This window comes from Protopterus annectens, chromosome 6.part0 (genome assembly GCF_019279795.1).
Source record: "Protopterus annectens isolate FY-2018-M chromosome 6.part0, PAN1.0, whole genome shotgun sequence".
NCBI classification, from domain to species: Eukaryota; Metazoa; Chordata; order Ceratodontiformes; family Protopteridae; genus Protopterus; species Protopterus annectens.
The window spans coordinates 1,667,109,073-1,667,131,572 of NC_056737.1; the positions used below are offsets into that span (position 1 = coordinate 1,667,109,073).

The 22,500-nt window shown below is 38.6% G+C and overlaps 1 protein-coding gene across 1 annotated transcript in view; it reads left to right on the forward strand.

Moving 5' to 3' along the window:
* DTL (denticleless E3 ubiquitin protein ligase homolog) overlaps positions 1-22,500 on the forward strand; it is a 279,535-nt gene that overhangs the window by 51,386 nt on the left and 205,649 nt on the right. Inside the window, exon 7 of the mRNA XM_044075077.1 lies at positions 18,662-18,777. Within this exon, the coding sequence (XP_043931012.1) occupies positions 18,662-18,777 (116 nt within the window). The remainder of the gene's footprint in view (positions 1-18,661; positions 18,778-22,500) is intronic.

The window sequence follows — 22,500 nt, forward strand, 5'->3', positions numbered from 1 at the left end:
CCTGATCGACTTCTTTGAGGCAGTTACCAAAGCCGTAGATGAGGGTAAGGTGGTTCACACAGCCTATCTTGACCTCACCAAGGCTTTCAATACCATCCCGCAATCTGGAATTATAGCTAAACTCACTAAACTAGGTATAAATCCCTACGTCACAAGATGGGTTGCCAACTGGCTCACTGACAGAACCCACACTATAAAAGTTGCAGACTGCAAATCTGACTTCAAACCAGTGACAAGTGGAGTACCACAATATTCATTCCTGGGACCTCTCCTGTTTAGTATCTACTTCTCTGAAGTAGAGGCAAACACAGAAGGTCTCTGGCTAATGAAGTTCACAGACGACTGCAAACTAGGAGCCATAGGCAAGTCCCCAAATGATGTGGACATCCTACAGAAGGGCCTCACTGAGACAGATGCCTGGTGTCAGGGGCATGCCCTCAAGCTCGATGCCAAAAAGTGCATTATCATCTCCTTTGGTAAAAACTCTGTATCCATGAACTACCACATAAACGGCAGTCTACTGTCCACCTGGGTCCCAAGGTCTCTAATCACACATTCGGCATTAAGTAGTCTCTCGTTTGATAATCACATCGCCACAGTAGTCAGGAAATCCTTCAATGTGGCACACCTCATCACAAAAGGGTCATCATCCAGGAAAAAAAGAGGTCATTGTTCCCCTCTACTTGGCACTCAGACTCGTTATAGAGTACAACGCCCCTTTTGGAATGTACCTCACAAGACATCTGCAGCAGCTGGAAAGGCCACAGAAGTACCTCACAAAGAGGATTACTGGCCTAAAACAGATGCCCTACACTGACCGTCTCAAAAAACACCAGCTTACTCTGTAGCATATCACCTACCTAACATCTCTGCCTAACATATAAAGCTATGTTAAACCCAGAGCTGTTGGACATGCTACACCTTAGGAAATCCCAAGCCCTCCGAGTTACATGCTCTAGGGACCTAAACCTTGTCACCACAATAAACAGGACATGCTGGAGAGATAGATTCCTGTCCCAGAGATTTTCTGTACTCTGGAACAAGCTACCCATCTATGTCAAGCAAAGTTTCTCATTAGCACTCTTCAAGAAAAATCTTGTCGAGTGGATGGGAAATAGGAAATACACCCCCGGGGATCACTTCTGTGACTCTGCTCGACAGAGGCACAGGAAATTAACTTTCTTGGGTGGTGTAAGCCAGGGAACCTTGTTGGCTAGGCTTACTTAGGCCCTTGGGCCGATAGCCTAGTACCTACCTATGAACCTATATATAAATATAGATATATTATAGATAGATATAGCAACATATGTATGTTATATATATATATAAGGCTCTATTCTTGGACCACTTCTTTTCTCTCTCTTTATAAATGACTTACATGTAGCCATTCCTCAGGCTACCTGCATTCAATATGCTGATGACTCCACACTTATTTGCTCTGCTAAATCCATTTCTGAACTTCAAACTAACACTCAAGCTGTATTTTCTAAAGTTGAAACTTGGTTCCTAAAACGCTGTCTACTCCTAAACGCAAAAAAGACCAAACTACTTCTCTTTAAACCTACTACCAGATCCCCTACACTTGACTTCTCCATTGTGTCAAATAATGGTACCATTATATCACCTGACTCTACTACCAAATTGCTAGGTGTCACGATTGATAACAATCTCTCCTTCGACCTTCATATCAACAATACCATTAAATCTGTAAACAGGAAACTTGGCTCTCTATATAGAATCAAAACTTTTTTAACTTTCCCTGCAAAAGTGAATCTTGCCCACTCACATCTTATTTCCACACTTCTCTATGCCTCACCTATCTACACTAATCTTAAGAAAAACAATCTCTCTAAACTATCCACCTCCTACAATAACATAGCTAGATTTGTTACTGGAAAACAATTTAGAACCCACCATTGTCAAAATCTGCAACAACTTAACTGGCTTGAACTGACAAACATGTTGCTTCTATCCCAACTTATGTTTGTCCAAAGAGCATTTTACCAACCTCTTAATACACCTGCTCTTTCTAACCTCTTAAGCCCTTACTCAAACCTGAACTCTCTCCGCTCTTCTAGCAAACTGCTAGTTACCTTAACCAAATCTAATAACCTTGCTGGTGATTCCCTTTTCGCAAATGCCATTGGGAAACACTGGAATAAACTTCCTCCCGAACTTACTTCAATTGCATCTACTGCTCTGTTTAAACAAAACTAAAGTCCACCTTAATAACCACTGGCTATGTTCCTGCTCTAAACCTGATTAAAATTTTCTTGGCTCTTTCTCCTCCTCTTGGCTATTTGTCTCTCTCTTTCTGGCAATACATATCTCTTCTATTCTGTACTTTGTTTTGCAAAATGTTCTCTCTTTTTCTTGGTCTCTTGCTTTCTCTAATTTGACTTTCTCTAATTGATTCCAATGATGAAATTATGTTGAACATATGGTTTATACCTTTAAATATAATTAGTTATTCTGGTCTTGAGTAAATACCTACCTCTTTTTTAAATCTGTTTGTTAATCTGTTATTATGTATTTGTTGTTTTGTTGTATCCGTCCTGTCTACATGTGGAGCTTTTCTCCCCGGGCCTCTACTGAAAATGGAAATATATCCAGTTAGACTAGCCCGGTTAACAAATGTAAAATAAATAAATAAATATATATATATATATATATATATATATATAGAGAGAGAGAGAAAGAGATATATATATATATATATATATATATATATATATGTATATATGTATGTGTGTGTGTGTGTGTGTGTGTGTTTGTGTGTGTGTATATATATATATATATATATATATATATCTATATATATATATATATATATATATATATATATATATATATATATATATATAATATGAATATGTGTGTGTACGTATATATAATGTATGTTTTTTTATTTGACATTTATTGACTGGGTTAGTCTGCCTCAGCTTGTACCCTTTTTCAGTGGAGGCCCAAGGAGAAAAGCTCCACAGTCACAAGTGATGCAAGTAACATATATACACAGTACAAGTTTAATAGGAACAGAAGAAAAGTTTTCTCAGTACAAGATAAGCAAGTAAAAAGTCAAAAATACATTATACATACAAAAAAACTATACAAGTTTCTAAGCGGATATCAGTTGTTATGGCCAAAGGTTATAGCAAATGAAACTTGCCAGACTAAGTTACAATAAGAATGAAAAGAAGTCTATACACTAAGAGAAATTCACAGGCGTCTCTTACACTGGCGTTGGCAATATGAGGTTTAGCAGAAAGAATGCATTTTAGATATGTAGACAGTACAGAGGAAGATGGGTAGAACAAGATAGTAAATAAAGATTCAGGGGTTGTAATTAGGATAAAGTTATAATTAGGTGGGACAATAATTTGGAGGAGGAAGAAAGGAAAAGGTTAATATCCAGTAGAGTAGTTGTAAGGAAAGAGAAGTAAGAAGGGGGAGGAAAGGAAGAAAGTGAAAAAAAAAGAAAGTAGTAGGGTGAGAAAGGGAAGATAATTCAAGTGGGATTATTGCAGGCCTGTTAATTTGAGGTGTTTTGTCTGTCTTCCGCTACATTATTTACTCCCATCTTGTTCCACGTGAAATTTCTAGGGCACTTCAATGTGCAAGTCTTCATTTTTTCATCCTAGTTAGAAGTACATGGTTAATGATGAGCTTTGATAACTTGCAACATACTGGTATATGGTATGAATTTTTGATTTTGCATGGTAATGTTGAAATATTTTGGATTGCTTATTCCCTTAGCTAATTAAATAATTATACTTTATGAAACATTTTTCTTTGCAGCAGCTGAACATTTTAAGTGCTACTTTGGTTGCTGGTCTCCTCAGCTGACTTGAAGCAGTTTTTTTTTAATAATATATTTTTTTTAATTATCACTTATGACACAGGCAGTCATACATTTTATGTAAATGAAAACAAACCATATTGACATATTCTCATTTGCAAACATTTTGCATCATATATTCTGTATAGTTATTGCCAATCCAGCATTGCATAGCTAAATTCCTACCTTCTCTTATACCTCATTTCTCCTACAAAGCATTATTATGCATGTATTATTCCCACAATTCCTGTTTTGTTCTATGTAATTTGCTCCTGCCCTTATCTAAAGATCCCATTTCCAGTCCTTTTGATTACAGGGGAGTTCATAGACATGTTCTTAGGCAAATACTAGGCAATCTCCAAACTGTAGTTTAGACTTCTGTTTGGCTTCATTCTACTCTGCGACATTTCTCTCTTTAGTTATTTACTCCGAATACCTTGGTTCCTTTGCTAATTTTCTCCAGTAAATTCCAGCTGCTCCTTGGCCTATTTTCTTAGCCCCTACTTGCAGTCATCTCTATTGGTAAAATCTCCTTTATCCTTTCCTGTGTTCATTTAGTTCTCAAATGCTTTCTACAGCTTTGTCAATGTTATGTTCTGTATGGTTGTTATCCTTCTCATTAAGGGCTTACATCCAAAATCCTACTTCTCCTTAGTGTGTAACCCCCCATTACAACATAATTCTTTTCTATGATTTCTACGCTTCTGCTTTTGTTGTATATATGAGCCTGAACTGTGCAACTCTGAAGTGTCCATTCAAATCTGGTAATCCTAAACCACCTTTTTCTGTGGGTAGAAGCAACTTTATTCTACTTAACCCCCCACACACACACACAAATACCTTTAGTTCTTCATTAATTTTGGTCCATGGCTTCTCTACGGGTTGATAAAAACATGCCTGATCTGTACATATAATATTAAAGGGACTAGAAACATTTTCACTGCTAGCACTTTGCTATCCATATCAGTAGTCAAGAGCTTCTAACTTTAGTTTTTGTGTCCTCTTCTTTTTAGCCTCTTAGCACATGTCTTTAGTTGCCATGACAGAATTCTTTTTAATCCAAAACCTTAAATACTTCAGCTTATAATGTCTCCGTAAGTATGGATATTTCTGAACCAGTTCATGTGTGAGACAATAGTTTACTACTATACCCTTTGTTGTATCTTCATTTATTTTTTTACCCTGAAAAAAATTAAAACTGATTCAAATTGTTCCACAGCACTGAAATATCCTTTTTTGGATTTAAGTACAGAGTAATATAATCTGCAAATAAGGCAAACCTTGAGTGTCATACCAGTTATACCCTTGTGCCCCTTATCTTTCTTTGCCAGTCACTCTATGTGCAAGTAAAATTGCAAACAAAGAAGCACCTGCTTGGTTCCTCTATTCAAACTCAGTATATCAGAGAGGAATTTTCCCATCTTAATTTTTGTCTGTGACCCTTCATATATTTTCCTTTTCTATCAAGAAATGCAAATGCTGCCTTTACTCTACTAGTAAAATCTCAAAAAAAACTATCAAGTGCCTTCTTTGCATCAAGACCCACCAAATCTAGGGGGTCTTTTTGTACACTGTTTCCCTCAGGAACCTTATCTTTCTGTTAATGTAGTCAAATATTTGCCTCCTCTCTACAAAACCACATAGATCCGTATCTGTCAGCTTTGGGAACACCTTAGCCATTCTCTTAGCTTGTGTAGACATGAACGCTTTATAATCCGGGTTCAGAATTAAAAATGGTTAATATGAAGTTGGCTTTAAAGGGCCTTGGCCCACTTTGGGGTAGTACAGCCACCACATATTTCTTCCAAGGTGCTAGCACTGCCCTTCTTTTTAAAATATTGCCATAGTCTTCTGTATATTTATCACTTCCTCCCTTCCCAACTTCTGAACTTTACAGGAATCCCATTTGTTGCAGGAGACTTCTGTTGGTTTATTATAAATCACCCTTTTTATCTCACCCCACCATCTTGTTCCTCTTCTTCCTTTAGTCTTTAATAATTTAAGTTCTCCATAAATATTTCCATTTTTTTTTTTTGGTTTCCTTATTCCTATGCTCGATGCACATTCTCACAGAATTTCCAAAATATATCCAATACCTCAATAAGGTCTCGGGGAACCTACCACTAGAAAAAATAACCAAAGTTTGGAAACGCCCGTTTTTATTTTCTGTTGCCCAGGTCATTCTGCAAATAATTTTTCATGCTTTTGGGTTGTTATTGTTAAAAAAAAAAAAAATACGTAATCACAACTGTAAGACAGAGAGTCGTCTCTGCTAGGTTAACAACCAAAACGTGAATGGACTCGGTACAAGGAATAAAAAACACAATTTATTGAAGTACTCTATATAACGTGGTAAGCGCTTTCATCTGCAAAGCAGACTTCTTCAGACCACTTAACATCAGTATGAAGTGCATATTATAACGTGGTAAGCGCTTTCATCTGCAAAGCAGACTTCTTCAGACCACTTAACATCAGTATGAAGTGTATATTTAAAAACTTTTTTGGCACCAGAATTCATTGATAAACAATCACTTCCTATTAAAGTGCCAATGCAAGTAATGTTTAAACACCATGATAAAATACTTTTCCACCGATAACTGAGAATTGTATATACACAATAAAAATACAATGTTTGATAATAACATTAAATACCAAAAATTGTAATGAATAAATTAACTACACTAATATATAATTGCTATAAAATGTATACATAATATATTTGCTATGAATACAACTCTGCCTGGAAAATACTGAAAGTCAAGCTGCACTAAATAAATACTGCTCAAAATGAGAATAATAAAATCATAAACAGTCATGAATATATAAAATATAAACACATACAAAAGAGTGAAAGTATGTGGCAGATGATGACTAATGCCACAAAATTCCCTGGTATTAATGAATTCATTTCTATTAAACCTTTTTTGCAGTTATTATAAGATGTATTGATATATTAATTTTGAATTGACACAAAACCAACATGTAGTATGTGTGATATGCAATGTTAGTAACACATTTAGTCTTTTCAGCAACACTCTTTTGTATGTGTTTATATTTTATATACTTATGACTGTTTATGATTTTATTATTTCCATTTTGAGTAGTTTTTATTTAGTGCAGCTTGACTTTCAGTATTTTCCAGGCAGAGTTGTATTTATAGCAAATATATTATGTATATATTTTATAGCAATTATATATTAGTATAGTTCATTTATTCATTACAATTTTTGGTATTTAATGTTATTATCAAACATTGTATTTTTATTGTGTATATACAATTCTCAGTTATCGGTGGAAAAGTATTTTATCATGGTGTTTAAACATTACTTGCATTGGCACTTTAATAGGAAGTGATTGTTTAATTATCAATGAATTCTGGCGCCAAAAAAGTTTTTAAATATGCACTTCATACTGATGTTAAGTGGTCTGAAGAAGTCTGCTTTGCAGATGAAAGCGCTTACCACGTTATATAGAGTACTTCAATAAATTGTGTTTTTTATTCCTTGTACCGAGTCCATTCACGTTTTGGTTGTTAACCTAGCAGAGACGACTCTGTCTCACAGTTGTGATTACGTTGTTGTACTAAAAAAATACATGCTTTACAACAACCTTTCCAAATTTGTGCATATCATCCAAATATTCCCTTATTTTCCTTTTAGCACTCTCTTCTTGTTCTGCAAGACTCCCCTTCATCTACATCTACAATTCTTAAGTCTCCCTAAAATGTATTTCTTTCCCATATCTCTTTCTCTCTCTCTTACTGTCATTCTATCCTATTTGTAATTCAAATTTAACTTTATTCCACTCCTTGGTTATCTCCTCTGAAGTTTATATCTTTCCTAGCAACTCTTGAATCATTTCTACTAATAATCCCTTGCAACATTCCAATTTTTGTAATAGGCAAGTAGGAAAGCACCGGTCTCTCAATTTTACTTGATTACCTTCCATCTTTATATTGGTCTGTATTGGACACTGTCTGAAATAATTATAGGATGTATTTCAAAGTTTTTAATTAAATACCCATTCTTCTGTAAAATATAACTTCTCTCCAGTCTAATCCAGTTGTTATACTTTGGGGAATAATTTCCAAATTCTGTTGGAGTTGTTTCTAGCAAGTTCACGTCTTCTATCCCAAATATTTTCATATAATACTTCAGAAATCCACCCTCCTTTTGTTATATTTTCACTTCTAGTTCCCCAGAGGGATCCATATTGAATGTTTGAACATTCAAAATTCCGAGTGTCATATGGACACCATATGATCGGATTTTTGAATGTTCGAACGTTGTAACGGAGGTCTCCATTCAGTGTGGAGTGGGGCGATTTCCCTTTTCTGCGCTGTAGTGCGTTCTCTGAGTTGGTATATTTAAAGAGCGTGGGGGTACGAGGGGGCTTGCCCCCCCTGCTTAAAATGTTCAGGTAGGTGTTTTGTGTACTTTATTTTTTTTTTATTAGATATTTGAACTTTTGAAAGTTTGATCATATGGTGTCGACCATTGACAGTCGAACTTTCAAAAGTTCGTTTATCTAATATAGACCCCCCCCCCCCAGTGCATCTTCATTATTGCAAATCAAGTTCCACTCCGTACCCATAAATAATAATCCGTACTGAAAGCTGATAAACTTCTCCATTAATTTTCAAGTTCATAAATAGTAATTTTAGGTGGAATATAAATATATGCCAGTGTATTCCCGCCTTCCCTACCAATATTACCACAAATCTACCATTGTTATTTTTCTTCTTTTCATTATTGGAGTCTCTCTTGCGGTCAGTGTTATTACTCCTCTTTCCTTTGTACTTGATACTCTGCTGAATAACCTAATCATCTGAAGTCCTTTCTTGGCAAAATCTGCATGTTAATTTCAAAGTGCATCTCCTATAACATTGCTATTTGTACCCTATTGTTTATATAATTCGGTACTGTTTGCTTCTTGTCCATACCTGCACTGCCACACGCACTTTGTGAGATGATCAGGCAATCTTTCTGAAAAGATGTTATCACTTTCACATATTCTGCATGTCATGGTTTGTGTTTTTCCAGCTTGCAACTTACATGCACACATTGTTTGACAGACTGATCTTGAATGCAGTCACAGCTTTTCATCTCTGTTTGGACCCATGTCATGTTTTCTGAAGTCTTCATTTCTAAAAAATATGTTCATTTTTTTTTTTATCCCCCAGCTCATTTTATCTCACAACCAATGCACAAATGTATACACTTTCTAAAAAAAGGAAAGTACATCTCCATATTTGGGCTGATTCCCAAATAGGCAGCTATAGCCTAAGGCATCAAAGTTAGGTTTAATCATGTTGGAAACGCACGTTAGAGCCTGTGTTCCCTCCTGTATCCACACCGTCCATTTTTGGCCCACCTCAACTTCCCTTCCAGATATGAAAAACAACTTAAACTCTCACTTAACATTTTTTGCTTTTAGAAAAATGCCCTGGCTATTAATAGATTCTGCATTGCTGTGATTTGTACTGAAGAGACTGATATTACTAGAACATCAATCTGCTTGTATTCTCCTCAGTGTATATCAGACTTATCAAACTTCATTTAATTTCCACTAAACTGCTTGTTGCTTTGACTTTTAAGTCTTATTTTTAGTGTTTCTCCATACAGATGTCTCAGTTTGTTCATTCTGTTCCTTATTAATTGCCTGTCTTTGCCTAAAACCGTATCTGTTAACTGCAGGGTTCTGCTCTTAGAAAAAAAATAGCTAATGGTTCTACAGTTTCATGGCATAGCTCCTCTTAAATGCTCTATCATAATTTAATACACATACACACAGGCAGTTAATTTCAACCTCTTCCCCTTAGCAGCCCCAGATTTATCATGTTACAGTATAAACCTCAGTTATTGCAATTGAGGTGGGAAAGTACATACCATCTCTTTCATTTTCTGCAGACACTGATAAGACCCCACACCTCACATTTAATGTACTTCTGCATACTTTACAGAACTATTTAAACTGCAACATGCACCCGACATGAAGAAATGTATTGCACACGCATTGCTAAGAAAAATTACTGACAAATTAAGTATAAAGTCTTCACAGCAGTTTAAAAGTACATCAAATTCCAGTTTCTCTTTTTTCACTTCTTGCAAAAGCACAATCCTCATGTCCAAAATGCATCCTATTGAAGTTGCACTTTTCAGTTCATCAGTTTCTTTTTTTTTTTTTTTCCTCCCGTCACTTGGACATTTGGAACACTGGAAAATATTTTATTGGTATGTTCTATCAGCTGTGCCATTATCTTAGGAATGAGAAGCAGAATCCCCTTCAGTTTGTTGGACTACTTTTTTGCTAGGTAAAATTTTGTTTCCTTCACATGCTTTTTTATCACAAAATGTCTTTGCTCCTTCTGAATAATATATTCTGAACACTGCTGAATATAGCAAATGGACTCTCGCACCCTATGATTGCAATGATAAACTCTTCTCACCTGCTCCACAAACACTCCTCTGTCCAGAATTCATAATACTTTACACTTCTACCACAGTATTGTCAGGAGCAGCTCCTTCTGCTGATATGACTGCATCTTTACTATCATAGGTCTTGGCTTCTTTGTCATAGACAGAGTTGTAATGTAGATGTAATGTGTCCTTTCAAGTAATAAATCCTGTTGTGGCATACCAGTCCAGTTGCCTTTTTGTATTGCAAAATTAATGCAGCTTGCTCCTTCCATTTCTGTGATACAGCAGAAAATCTATGGTTTTCTACATGTCCTCTGTATTCTAATTATATTTTTGAAACTGCTTTTCTTGAGAAACCTATTCATCCAGTCTTTCCTTCATTTCATCCTCTGATTTCTGCAGTTTTATCAACTCCTCTGAATAGCCACTTAAAACTTCTATTATTTTCAGAATGTTATTTGACTGAATATTTATTATAACTCTCACTTATGTTCATAGGTTCATAGGTAGATACTAGGCTATCTGCCCTAGGGCATTTATAAGCCTAGCCAGAGTGTATTTGGCTTCCACCTCCCTATTAGATTAGCCTACTGTGCCTCTGTAAAGTAGGTCACAGAAGGTACCCTTTTAAGATTAGTTTACTGTGCCTCTGTCTAGCAGGGACACAGGAGAGATCCCAGGGGTGAATTTGCGATTTCCCATCCACGCGTCCAGATTTCGCTTGAAGAGGGTCAGTGAGGGGCTATGTCTAACATGAATTGGGACATGTCCATGAATTGGGGAGCCTCTGGGAAATGAATCTGTCCCTCCAGCATGTCCTATTTATTTTTGTGCTGAGGTTTAGGTCCCTGGAGCGTGTAGCTCTAAGGGACTTGGATTTTTGAGGTGGAGCATGTCCATTAATTCTGGGTTTGACATGGCTTTGTACGTCAGGCATATATCGCCTCTGAGTAGGCTGTAAGCAGCTGAATAGAGCTGGAGTTTCTTTAGTCGAGCTGCATAGGACATCTGTTTGTAGCCCATGATCCTCTTGGTGAGGTACTTTTGGGGTTTCTCCAGTTGCTGCAGGTGTCGGGTAAGGTACACCCCAAAAGGGACATTGTATTCAATTATGGGCCTGATGAGTGACGAGTAGAGGGGCACAATGACCTCTCTTGATCTAGATGCAAACCCTTTCATGATAAGGTGGGCTATATAGAAGGTCTTTCTAACCACTTTGGCAACGTGATTATCAAAGGAGAGATTGCTATCTACGTTGTTCCCTAAATCTCTAATTTATTTCTTCCGTACTTAATGGATTACCACCTATGTGGTAATTTGTGGGCACCTTGTTTTTCCCAAAGGGGATGACTATGCACTTTTTAGCATTTAGCTTGAGGCCGTGGCTCTGGCAGGATGCTTGTGTCAGCTGGAGATTCAATTATGGCCCCCAGTTTGCAGTCATCTGCGAACTTTGTCAGCCATAATCCCCCCGTGTTAGCCTGAACCTCAGAGAAGTATATACCGAACAAGAGAGGTCCCAGAACTGAGCCCTGTGGGATGCCACTTGTAACTTATTTGGATTCGGACATGGCACCTGCGATTCTGACCATGTGGGTTCTATCTCTGAGCCAGTTTGCAGCCCATCTTGTGATATAGGGGTTGATATTTAAGCTGGTAAGCTTATTTATGATGCCTGAGTGGGGTATTGTGTCGAGGGCTTTTGCGAGGTCCAGGTAGGCTGTGGACTACCTTGCCCTCATCTATGGCTTTGGTAACTGTTTCAAAGAAATCAACTAGGTTTAAGAGGCAAGATCTGCTCTTAACAAAGCCGAATTGGGTAGGGTCCAGTGTCTGGAGGCTCCCAATGTCTTTGTTTATGAGTTCCATGATAATACGCTCCATAGCTTTACAGACCAGACTAGTCAGGCTTATGGGGCGATAGTTTCCGGGGTCCGTTGTGGCACTACCGTTGTGGAGTGGGACCACTGTAGCTGTACGCCATTCTTTGGGTACATATCCTGTAGCAAGGCTAAGTTTGAACAGTGACTTAATGTGAGAGTTCAGTTCTTCTTGGAGCTTGTGTAAGACACAGCCTGGGACACCGTCCGGTCCCATAGATGCTGTGTTTTTTGCTTTGGAGAGGGCAGCTTTCACCTGTGCATCTGTGATGTCAGGGAGGTTACATTCAGTTAGGATAGGCATTTGCTCCTTTGGGGGGGAAGGGGGGAGAAGTTTGCGCTGAATCTGTCTGCCAGGATGTTGGCTATGTCTGTAGGTTCGGTATATTTTGTACCGTTATGCAACAATTCAGAGCATATCTGGGAGTTTCTGCCCATGTTCCTGACATAACTAAAGAAGGCCTTGTGATTATCTTTAGTGTCTAGGGCAATTTTTCTTTCGAAACTGGTCTTTGATGATTTTATGAGGGATCAAAGTTTCTTGCTAATACTGATCAGAGATGCCTTCCCTTTTTGGGATTTTGCTCTGTCATGTAGTAGCTTCCTCCTTCTCTTGTATAGCTTATTTATGGCCGGGGTCCACCAGACCGGTCTCCTTTTTTGGAGGAGTGAGTCTTGGTTTTATTTGGGATAGCACAATCCATGCATTCCTGCAGGTGCTCATAGAATGCATTTGTAAAGGATTCTGCGGATTGGGCTGTATTATCCTCTGGCCTAGGGGCTTTGAAGGATTCCACCTCAGTCTTGATAAGTGCAAAGTTGGCTTTTGAGAAATTCTTTACAGTGATTTCCTTGGCTGGGGGTGGGGACGGGATATGGACGTCCAGGGAAATTTGTTTATGGTCTGATCTTACCAATGAGGGATTTACCTCTGGTGTGTAACATAGAGTCCCCATGTTGGTGATGACCAGGTCCAATATGTTGTTCTCTCTTGTGGGAGTGGTGACCAGTTGTTCCATTGCTTAGAGTTTATAAATTCAAGGAACCGTTGGGCGAGGGTGTTTGGGCTTGAGTAGTTTTCCCAGTCAATGTTTGGGTAGTTGAAGTCACCCAATAACATAGTGTTTGGAGAGACCTTCATATTCTCCAGTGTTCTCAGGAATGCCAAGTGGGGTTCCTGTAATAGGGAGGGTGTTCTGTAGCAGGCTACAAACTGAAAGGCGGTTTTGCCCGCTGTTAGTTGCACATGGATGGTTTCCGATGCTTCGTGCAGTGCCACTAACCTGGAGGTGTAGGTATCTTTGAATATAGATACTCCCCCTCCTTTTGTGCTTCGGTCCGAGTTTTGGGGCCAAAACGCATGGCATGAATTATAACCTGGTAGTGACTTTTGAGCCTTACCTAAAAAAGGCACTATGGGGGTGGCAAGAGCCTTGGCCAGTATACGAAAGCTTAAGGGTGACAGGTGCAAGCCGTCCCTAGCGAAGCAACGTGGCTTGTCGAGCATGTCATCCCAGGCTGACAGACACTGGATCCCCTTTGAATGACACCAATACTTTAGCCAATTGTTGAAACTGATCATTTTGTCTTTATACTGTGGCATCATTCTTGGTGAGGGCAAGATGCTACTCAAGGTCAGGGTCATACCAGCCTGGGCTACATGGTCAGAGAGCTCCTCTGTCTCTTTTCATGTAGTCCAGGGAGGTATGTCTCAGGTCATTCATACCAGCATGGACAATGATGGAGTCATACTTGTACTTGCTTTGGAGTGACCCGAGTGCTTGCATTATGTGGTGGATCCTGGCACCCGACAGGCAGCTTACAGTGACATTCTCCTTGTTCAGTCTGGTGAGCGGGACGTCAGTGTGCCGGACAATAGAGTCCCCTGTAACAAGTGTATTTGGTGTGTTGTTTGGCCTTGAGGGCTGTGACTGTGAGGCACACTGATTTTATGAGATATGTGATTCGTGGGTATTGTTGAGGGGTGGCTGTTGCTTGGATATCTGCTTAGAGGTCTTTGCTGTTTAGGCAGATTTTTATTTAGAGCCTCCAAGTATGTTTTTGTGTGTTTGTTTTGGGTATGCAGATGCAATAGGTCTGTGTGAGACTGGATTTGTGGTGTGGGTGGTTACCTTTTCCTCCTGACTGACTGTGCCAGTCTTGGGTTGAGAGAGCTCTGCCTCCAGTTTGGCTGTGTAACTGCATCTCTCACATGTATTAGAGTTTGTTGGAAGGAGGAGAGGGTTGTCTGTGTACATAAGGCAATTGTAACATTGCCTCAAAATTCCCAGATTCACCAGCTGGACTGGAGAGTAACCTTGAAACTGACCCTTGGACATACCAGATTAGTATAGGGAATTGGTTTTTTACTGATCAGATTAGGGAAGGGAACTGATTTTTCACTTTATCAGGAAGGACCAATCGGGAGTCTAATACTTATGAGAAGTCAAGGAGGGTGTAATGCTTTAGTTAGTTAGTGTTTCCTTAGAGCTGAGCAAGTGCAGGGCTTTAGAAAGAGAATAGAGTGATTACTTTTAGAGTTTGAACAGTTCTAAGGGAAAAAGTGAAGAGCAGACTTTGTGGAGCCTGGAATAGTTTAAACCTGTTTAGGCGGCGCTGTCCTACGCTGCTCAGTGCGCAAAACAACGCAAAAAGGAAGTTGTAGGGTTTTAAGAGAGAGAGATCAAGGAGTTTAGAATTGACCCAAAATGGCCAATAAAACTACAGCTTCTAGGTAGTAACCACTCCTCCAGGGACAGGCAGGCTGTTCAGTGTTAACCACTCCCACTGGTGAACACAGAGACTTCCCTTTAGCCCAAGCAAGCACTGGCCTTCTAGAAACTTCCAAACAGTTCAGAACAGCAAATCTGTAACTGAACTTTCTTCACTTTCAGAAAGTGGGAAAAAAGCAAGATTTTTTTTTTCTGTTTGTTGTAGTTTAAAGGTTGCAGAGATACACAAGCAGCAAAATAATCACAACAGTGCAATAAATGACCCCACACTTGAGTGCTAGGCCAAAATCAGGTAAAATGCAGTTTTTAGAGAGAAAAACGATTTAAAATCAAGTGCAACACAGGAAATGCAGTAAACAGGCTCTAGATGTGTTCCAAGTACTGTTACTTTTACAGATATAAACTTTAGCAAGCCGGAAAATGCCAAAAAGTAGGCGGCAAAGCAGTAAAACTTAACAAAAAATCAGAAGAAACTGATAACTGTTAAACTTTGAATGTCTTTGATTTATTTTTCTTTACTCTAAATTATGTGGAAAACCTCTCTTTTGTTGAAGCTGAAACCTGATCTGCTTTTTGCTGAACAGTGCAAGGCTTATCCCCACCAGCGTATTGTCTTCTCCTTTTGTAGATGAGTTTCTGTTTATTTTCTCCAGATGTCTTCATTGCTGACAGCCATTTGGTGTAGCAACCAACCAGTAACTGAATAGTACCCAAATAAATGGGTTTTGCTGGCAGTTTTCCATAGTTTCTATTTTCACACTGATCTAAGTCAGCCTGCTGATCATTGTTTATCCATCTTGAAAATCCCACTGGAAATTATTATTGAACAAAATTTAAGTGGACTTGACACATCAATTACATGGTTAACAAGATAAACCAAAAGCTTGGGCTGCTATACAGAGCCAAACTGTGTTTTGTACACTATGCTTATCTAGCACCTACTCATTCCCTCCTTTTATTTGCAGTATTTCATCCTCGGACAGCAAGGCATTCACTTTATTTTCTTTCCCCCCTTTTATGCCTTTAAAATGCTTTACCAAGAAATTCTGCTTTATAATCTGGCATTGTGGTGCAGAGGAATAAAGCTCTAATTGCGCCCCAGATGACCCAAGTTCGACTAGCGGCGCAAGCACTGGAGCACCTGGGCAGAGAAGGATGGGAACTGGCAGCTGATACCAGACTGCCCATCCTAAGTGGGAGGAAGGTGCTTGGTTCACTACTTTGGCAACATCTGCAGGTGTATTGCCACAGCAAGAAAAGCCTAGTGTGCCTATATTGCAGACGATGTGTCAATTGGTCAAGAAGGTGTGCATGCATTGAAGAGCGCACACCTCCCAAGGCAGCTTTAATGAAGCTTGCAGGCTGCCGAGGGAATAACTGCAGATTGGTCCACTGCATAATGCCTGACTCTCACTTCTACTTGAGAGCAAATGAGTTGGAGCTCTCTTGCTGTGAGGGAGGAACAACATTTGTCGGGTGTAGGAAGCGGAACTTTTTGGGACAATTATGTGGATTAAAAATAAAATTGCAGGTTTAGACTATGGCGTGAATACTGTTACTGAATATCAGATACCTACCATCAGTTTATCTGTTTAAATCTAAACTGTCTGAACACCTTTGAAATGAAATGGTCCAGTCAAAACTAAGTCAAATGCTCTCATTAGGTCGATAAAAAAAAAAGCTTTAAGTGTTCTAGGTATAGAAGAGGTTAGTAGTACTGTATCTCCTGCTGAATCCATGCTGAGCGTGAATGGACAGTGTTTCTTTGAGATAGTTAGACCTGCTTATAAATAAATAGGTTGCTCAGATGGTTCTGGGTTGCTTAGCTTGAGATACTGTGCAGAAAAAGAGATCTCACTGGTCTTCAGTGGTTGATGGGAAAAGGCTATATTTATGTTAAAAACAGGCATGTTTGCTGTACTGTAAAAAGAGTTGTGATCTGTGAAGGTACGTAAAAAGGGCATTGCTTTGTTTATTGGAATCTTTTTATCTACTAGTAATCAAACCCATCACCAGGTTTGCCTGACCTTTTGGTCATTTATACGATTTTCATAATTGCTAAGAATGCAAGTTAAGAGAGCATAGTTTAGCTTAAGCCAGAATTCATTTGTTGCGCATATATAAAGTTTTTCATAAAATAACTAGCTATATACCTGGACTAGTTTATTACTGTTAATCTTGTTGATTTTTATCAGTCATGAGACCAGAATGTCTTGCTGATGAGGAGATATGTACATTACAATCAAGGTTGTGCAGCAAAGTATTGTGGATGTATGTTAGAATGTGATTTTCTGCAGTTTTGTTAAAGTATGGATGACATTTCTTATCAGATCTGATACAGAAGTAAGTAATTTCCAAAAAAAAACAATCTATGTAAAGTGAAAGAAGAAGATAGTATAAAATGATCTGATGTGCTGATTTGTAAAATGTGAGAATATGTTGGAAGTCTGCCACGATTTAAAATTTAATGTGTGTATAAATTAGGTATGTGCATATATGTGTGTGTATGTATGTGCGTGTGTATATAAATCTGTATGGGTTTACTTCAGATGATCAAGTTTTCAGAAACTCAAACTTCATATGGTTGGAATCCTATGTTTGACTCTCAGAAACCTTAAAGCATTTGTATGGAGGTTGTGGTACAGTGGGGAATGGGGATTTACCCTTTTCCCCACTATAGTGAGATCTTGGAGTTGGTATATGTAATTTACAAAGGGTATGGAGAGATTTTTGTTTTGTTTTAGTTTGAGATTTTGGAAAGTTGAACATATGATCTTGACCACATGAAGTTCGCACTTCCAAAAATTTGATAATCTGTCATAAACCCATATATATAAAGTGTGTGTGTGTGTGTGTGTGTGTACGTGTGTGTGTGTGCGTGTCTTTTAAGGAGAATATGCGCGGTGTGTGTATAGAGTATGTCAAGTGGTTGAACTGCGCAGAGTTTGAACACTTAGACATACCTCAAAAAAGAGAGTTACAACAATTCAGACTTGTGTTTTCAAATAACAAAGATTCGAAAAACAAAAACATTTTTGCCCACACAACTAATTCTGTATACTAATGCCAAGATCACACTACAGTGATTGAAAGACAAATACCCCACTGTATCATAATCTCACATATGCAAATACTAGTAACGTTTGAAAAGGTGATTGACTGGCAATTCGAGCAGTCAAACTTTTGACAGTTCAGACACTTAAGTTACAAACACACACACACACGCACACAATGAAGTGAAAGTTAAGGATATTTCAGTAAAAGAGCATTGGGCTTATTACACTGGAGAATATTGCATTACCAATAAAAGTAAAGAATATATAAGGAAGATCTGCAGTGATGTAAGACTTTACAGGGCTCTGGCTCATAGTTCAATAAAGACATTCCATTATATTACTGAAGATGGTGCATATGTCAGCACAAAAAGTGGTTTAGATGAGTAGATGAGTATATGAATTTTCATTCGTTCACTGAGCGTTTGCCTTGAGAAGCAAAGGGTAAAAATTTGGGAAGGTTACCGTTACCTCCTGGAGGGTTTTTTTTTTTTTTTTTTTTAATATATACACGTGATTCATGTTCCTTCACTGCTGACTTTTGAATATTGAGATTTCTGTCAGAAGGTCATGTCTGGTGTGATTATTGTATGAGTAATGTTTGGAAGTTACTGGAGAAGCCGAACTTGCATTAGGTTATTTTCTGCTTTCTTTTAATGAGTCTGAGAGAGCCTATTGACAGTTCAGATCCCACCCACCCACCTTCATGGGTGACTAATAAATATACTTTTTTTTCCAGATGGATTTTTCAAGCCAGTGAAGCAGATAAGTTGTGCCCACAACACTCTTGACAAATACACACCTTCAAAACAGAAAAAGAAACGTCACAGTGCAAGAGGATTGGCTCCTTCAGTGGTGAGAATAAAACAAAACAAAAAGTAATCAATGGTGATCTAGTTATGGTTAAAGCAGGCTATTTCGACTGCTAAGATGAATAAAATTCAAATCTAAGCTTGACCCAAATTTATAACAATGGTTTGAAAGTACTGTAATAATAGGATCACTATTCTGCCTTTGGAAAACAAGTATAAGTAACTTGTTTTTCTTGAGCTAGTTTTTATGTTGTCATATATTTGCTAATGTTTATAAACATACATCCACAGATGTATATATCATATATATACTTCAGTGCCCGTTGTCCCATTCCTCCCCACTCCAAGATTCCATCTCCTATTTGGCTCTCTTGTCCTCTCGGTATGTGCCTTTCCTCTCAAACGCACACAATTCCTGGCATCCTTTGGCTTTGGGTGCAAAGCTTATTGTGTTAGGCAGGTGCTACTGCACGCTGCCACACTCGCTCCATGGTTGGCTGAAGTTCTGTACACTTGGTAGGTTTGCATTCTCCAGAATCTTTAGTGGAGATCCTGCACTTCTGGCCCCCCCCCCCCGAGGGTACTTCTTCAGCAGAACTGTCATTTCTCTTCCGTTTGTTTGTCCAGTTTGCAAATATTTTGCTAAAAAAACATGCGCATGGGAATATTGCTAGTTTCCAGATATGTACACCAACACAGAAAGTAAGAAGACCGAGAAAATGAAGCAACAGTCCTGTAACCTTTCACTGACTGTTTTATGGAACATGTTATATGGCACCAGTGGTATGCCAGCACAGTCATGCTACAGTACAGTGGGAGGATACGCAACAAAAAAACAGAATGTAATGTTGGCATACTTCTACTGTATATAGCCTGTAGCCTAATTTGTGTAGTTAAAGAGCAGTGACATAAGTGCAGAAAACTCCCAAGAGAACTGACAATTACAGGCAGATACTACAAGTAAAAAGTACAGTAAAAACCCTCACTGCAGACAATTGTACTTTGGGAGACTAAGTAACAGACAGAGCTGAAAGGGGCTAGAGGGCATGTCGGTTTAGTGTGAGGCTCATTAGTTCAGCAGTTTTCACGTTCCTGTTTTGTGAAGGTTTCCCTTAGTTGTACCCACCATGGCCAGAACATTTTCTAAACTGCAGGCTGCACTGTTAAAAAGGCTTTGCATAGTTTTCCTGATGGGCTAGATGTTTAGGAGAACAAACCTCTCTTTTATGCCTAGGTTGCTTACTGAGCTTACCTTGAACCAGTTTATAACATTACTTGTTTTGTTCCTTGACTAAACAGAAAAACAAGGAATGGATTTTATGTCTCATGGATATTCACAGGCCTTTTGGAGCACCCAACTATGCTTTGGTCCTTCATATGAAAGGAAAACATGGTTACCTGTCAGTAAACATACTTTTTCAAAGTAGTTATCTAATGGTATTGGTATGTGATGATAAACCCCTCTCCCCAATCAAGTCAGTGGGTACCACAGAAGCCTTCTACAATGCAGCTGCCAAACATAAGTGTGATGTTGCCACTTGACATCCGTTTAATACATTTTCTGAACATTGTAGGTAAGATGTCCAGTTAGAGAAAGATAATGATTTATTTTGTCTGTTCAGTAGGGCATGTTTTAGCCCATCCATCCATTATGAGCCCCTGAGGGTGTACTGTTAGTACTCTCCCAGTTTTTTATGTATAACTATTTGACTGGGTGGGCAAATTGGTTAGTTGGCTCTTCAGTTACTACTTGGGCTCGTAGGGCAGTGCACAGTAGTAAAACAAGGCCAGTTGCATGTCCAGTTTTACAACAGTACACTAGAAGGCAGTAACATTATGCTGAGCTAAGAACCCAAGGCATATGTTATATTACATTTAAGAGAAGTATTAAACTTTGTAGATGTGGGCTGAAATAGTAGTTAACCAACATAACTGTGCTTTTTGAAGACTTTTCAAAATTGCAGGTGGCTTCAGAGAGGAGATGCTTTTGAAGCACTATTTTTGAAATCTCCGACAGCTTCTGTAGGTATTTTGTTCCAGATTGCAGATCCCTCTATCGTAAAAAAAAGCTCTTCTACCCAGTATAGTTTCGAACCTTGGAGGAGCACAGGTGAGAGAATTATCTTGTGTGCATCTCCGCTCATATGTAGTGTTGACAATAGGGAGTTTTATTTTTTAGAGGTAGACAGTAGCCTTGGTTTAAGACCTTGAAAATTAGTGAGCTTAAGAGAGAGACCTGTGTGTCAATGAGAACCAGCTGATATTTAAGTGCAGTGCAGTGGTGGAGTAAAGGGTCAGCAAGGAGGACGAATTTACATTTTTCTCTAGTCTTTGAATTCTATGGGTATTGTAAGCTGAATATAAGATTGGGAAAGGGAGATCATATTCGGGCTTGGGGATTAGTACATTCTTAACAATAGCAAAGCGGACTCCTGGAGAGAGAGAGAAGCCGCATAATTTTATAGCAGACCTTATACTAAGTCAAGGCTTTATTAGTTATAGAATCAGTATTGTGCTGAGGATGAGCCCTTTTAAACTGCGGTGGTGGTGCTGTGGTAGCGTTGTTGCCTCACAGTAAGACGTTGTCCTGTTAGATTCTCAGCTAATGCGTCTTCTGTGTGGAGACATGCGTGAATGGGCCTACCTTCATTGAAGGTTGTGCATCAGGGCTGGCAACTCGGTACGTAAAAATCTACTGCCAATCATTAGCGGACCGGAGTTCTGCTGTGGCGACCCCTAACCGGGAAAAGCCGAAAGATATAACAACAACAGTATTGGGAATACATTTACCTTGATCTGTTGTATGAATGAAATGGATATAGAATATTTTTCATAAATGAGAAGATTAATACATTACTTTTCTTGTGGTTGATTAAGAGCCTGTTGGAGTAAGACCAGTTGCAGAGTTTAGTGAAGTATTGTTGGTGGTTGCTATGTAGTTTAGAATAGTTATTACTGGATTGGAAGATGAGTACATCATTTGCATACATAAACAGTTTACGTTTAAGAATCTCAATGGCAAAGTAATTGGTAAAGATGGAAAACTGCTAGTGGTCCTAAAACAAAACCTTGTGGGGCTCCTGTATTCAGGAGACGCACAGAGGGAGGAAAGAAAGAGGATTTGTAACATACCTGGAAAAAACTATTACTATTCACTTGTTTCAAAGTTACCCATGTATTAATGTCAAGGTTACGTTTTACTAGTTTATCAAGAAGCATGGTGATTGACATTTCAAAAGGCCTTGATCATATCTACAAACAAGCTTCCTGAGATGTTCCCTTCATTTACTTTGCAGTGTATAATATCAATAGCCATGATAAGGGCAGGGAAAGTGCTGAAAGAATTAGGGAAAGCCATGCTGTGCTTCACGTAGTAAGCCATAGCTATTAACATGTTTTAGTAGGTGAGTTGCATTGGTGGCATAATGACTTCTTGCAACACTTGGGACAAGATACAGCTGTGCGAGTCCCACTTACTGCCACAGTGGTAGCTGCCCAAATAATCATATCATTGCTCTATTTTCCTGGTTTTATGCACATTGGTTTTGCGGGTCTTGTGTACACAGTTAACTGTCTCTTATTGTTTTTGATACAAGAAAAGCTGTGTATATGCTGCTTACCTTCTGAGACTTTTTTGCTTACTCCTAGTGTTTACTGCAAATGTAAGTTGTATTATCAATATCTCTTGTGATGTTACTCTTCTTATGCTTCTTTAGCCTGGCTCATTTTGGTCCAAATAGCTGTTGTGGGCACCAAAAAGTTATAG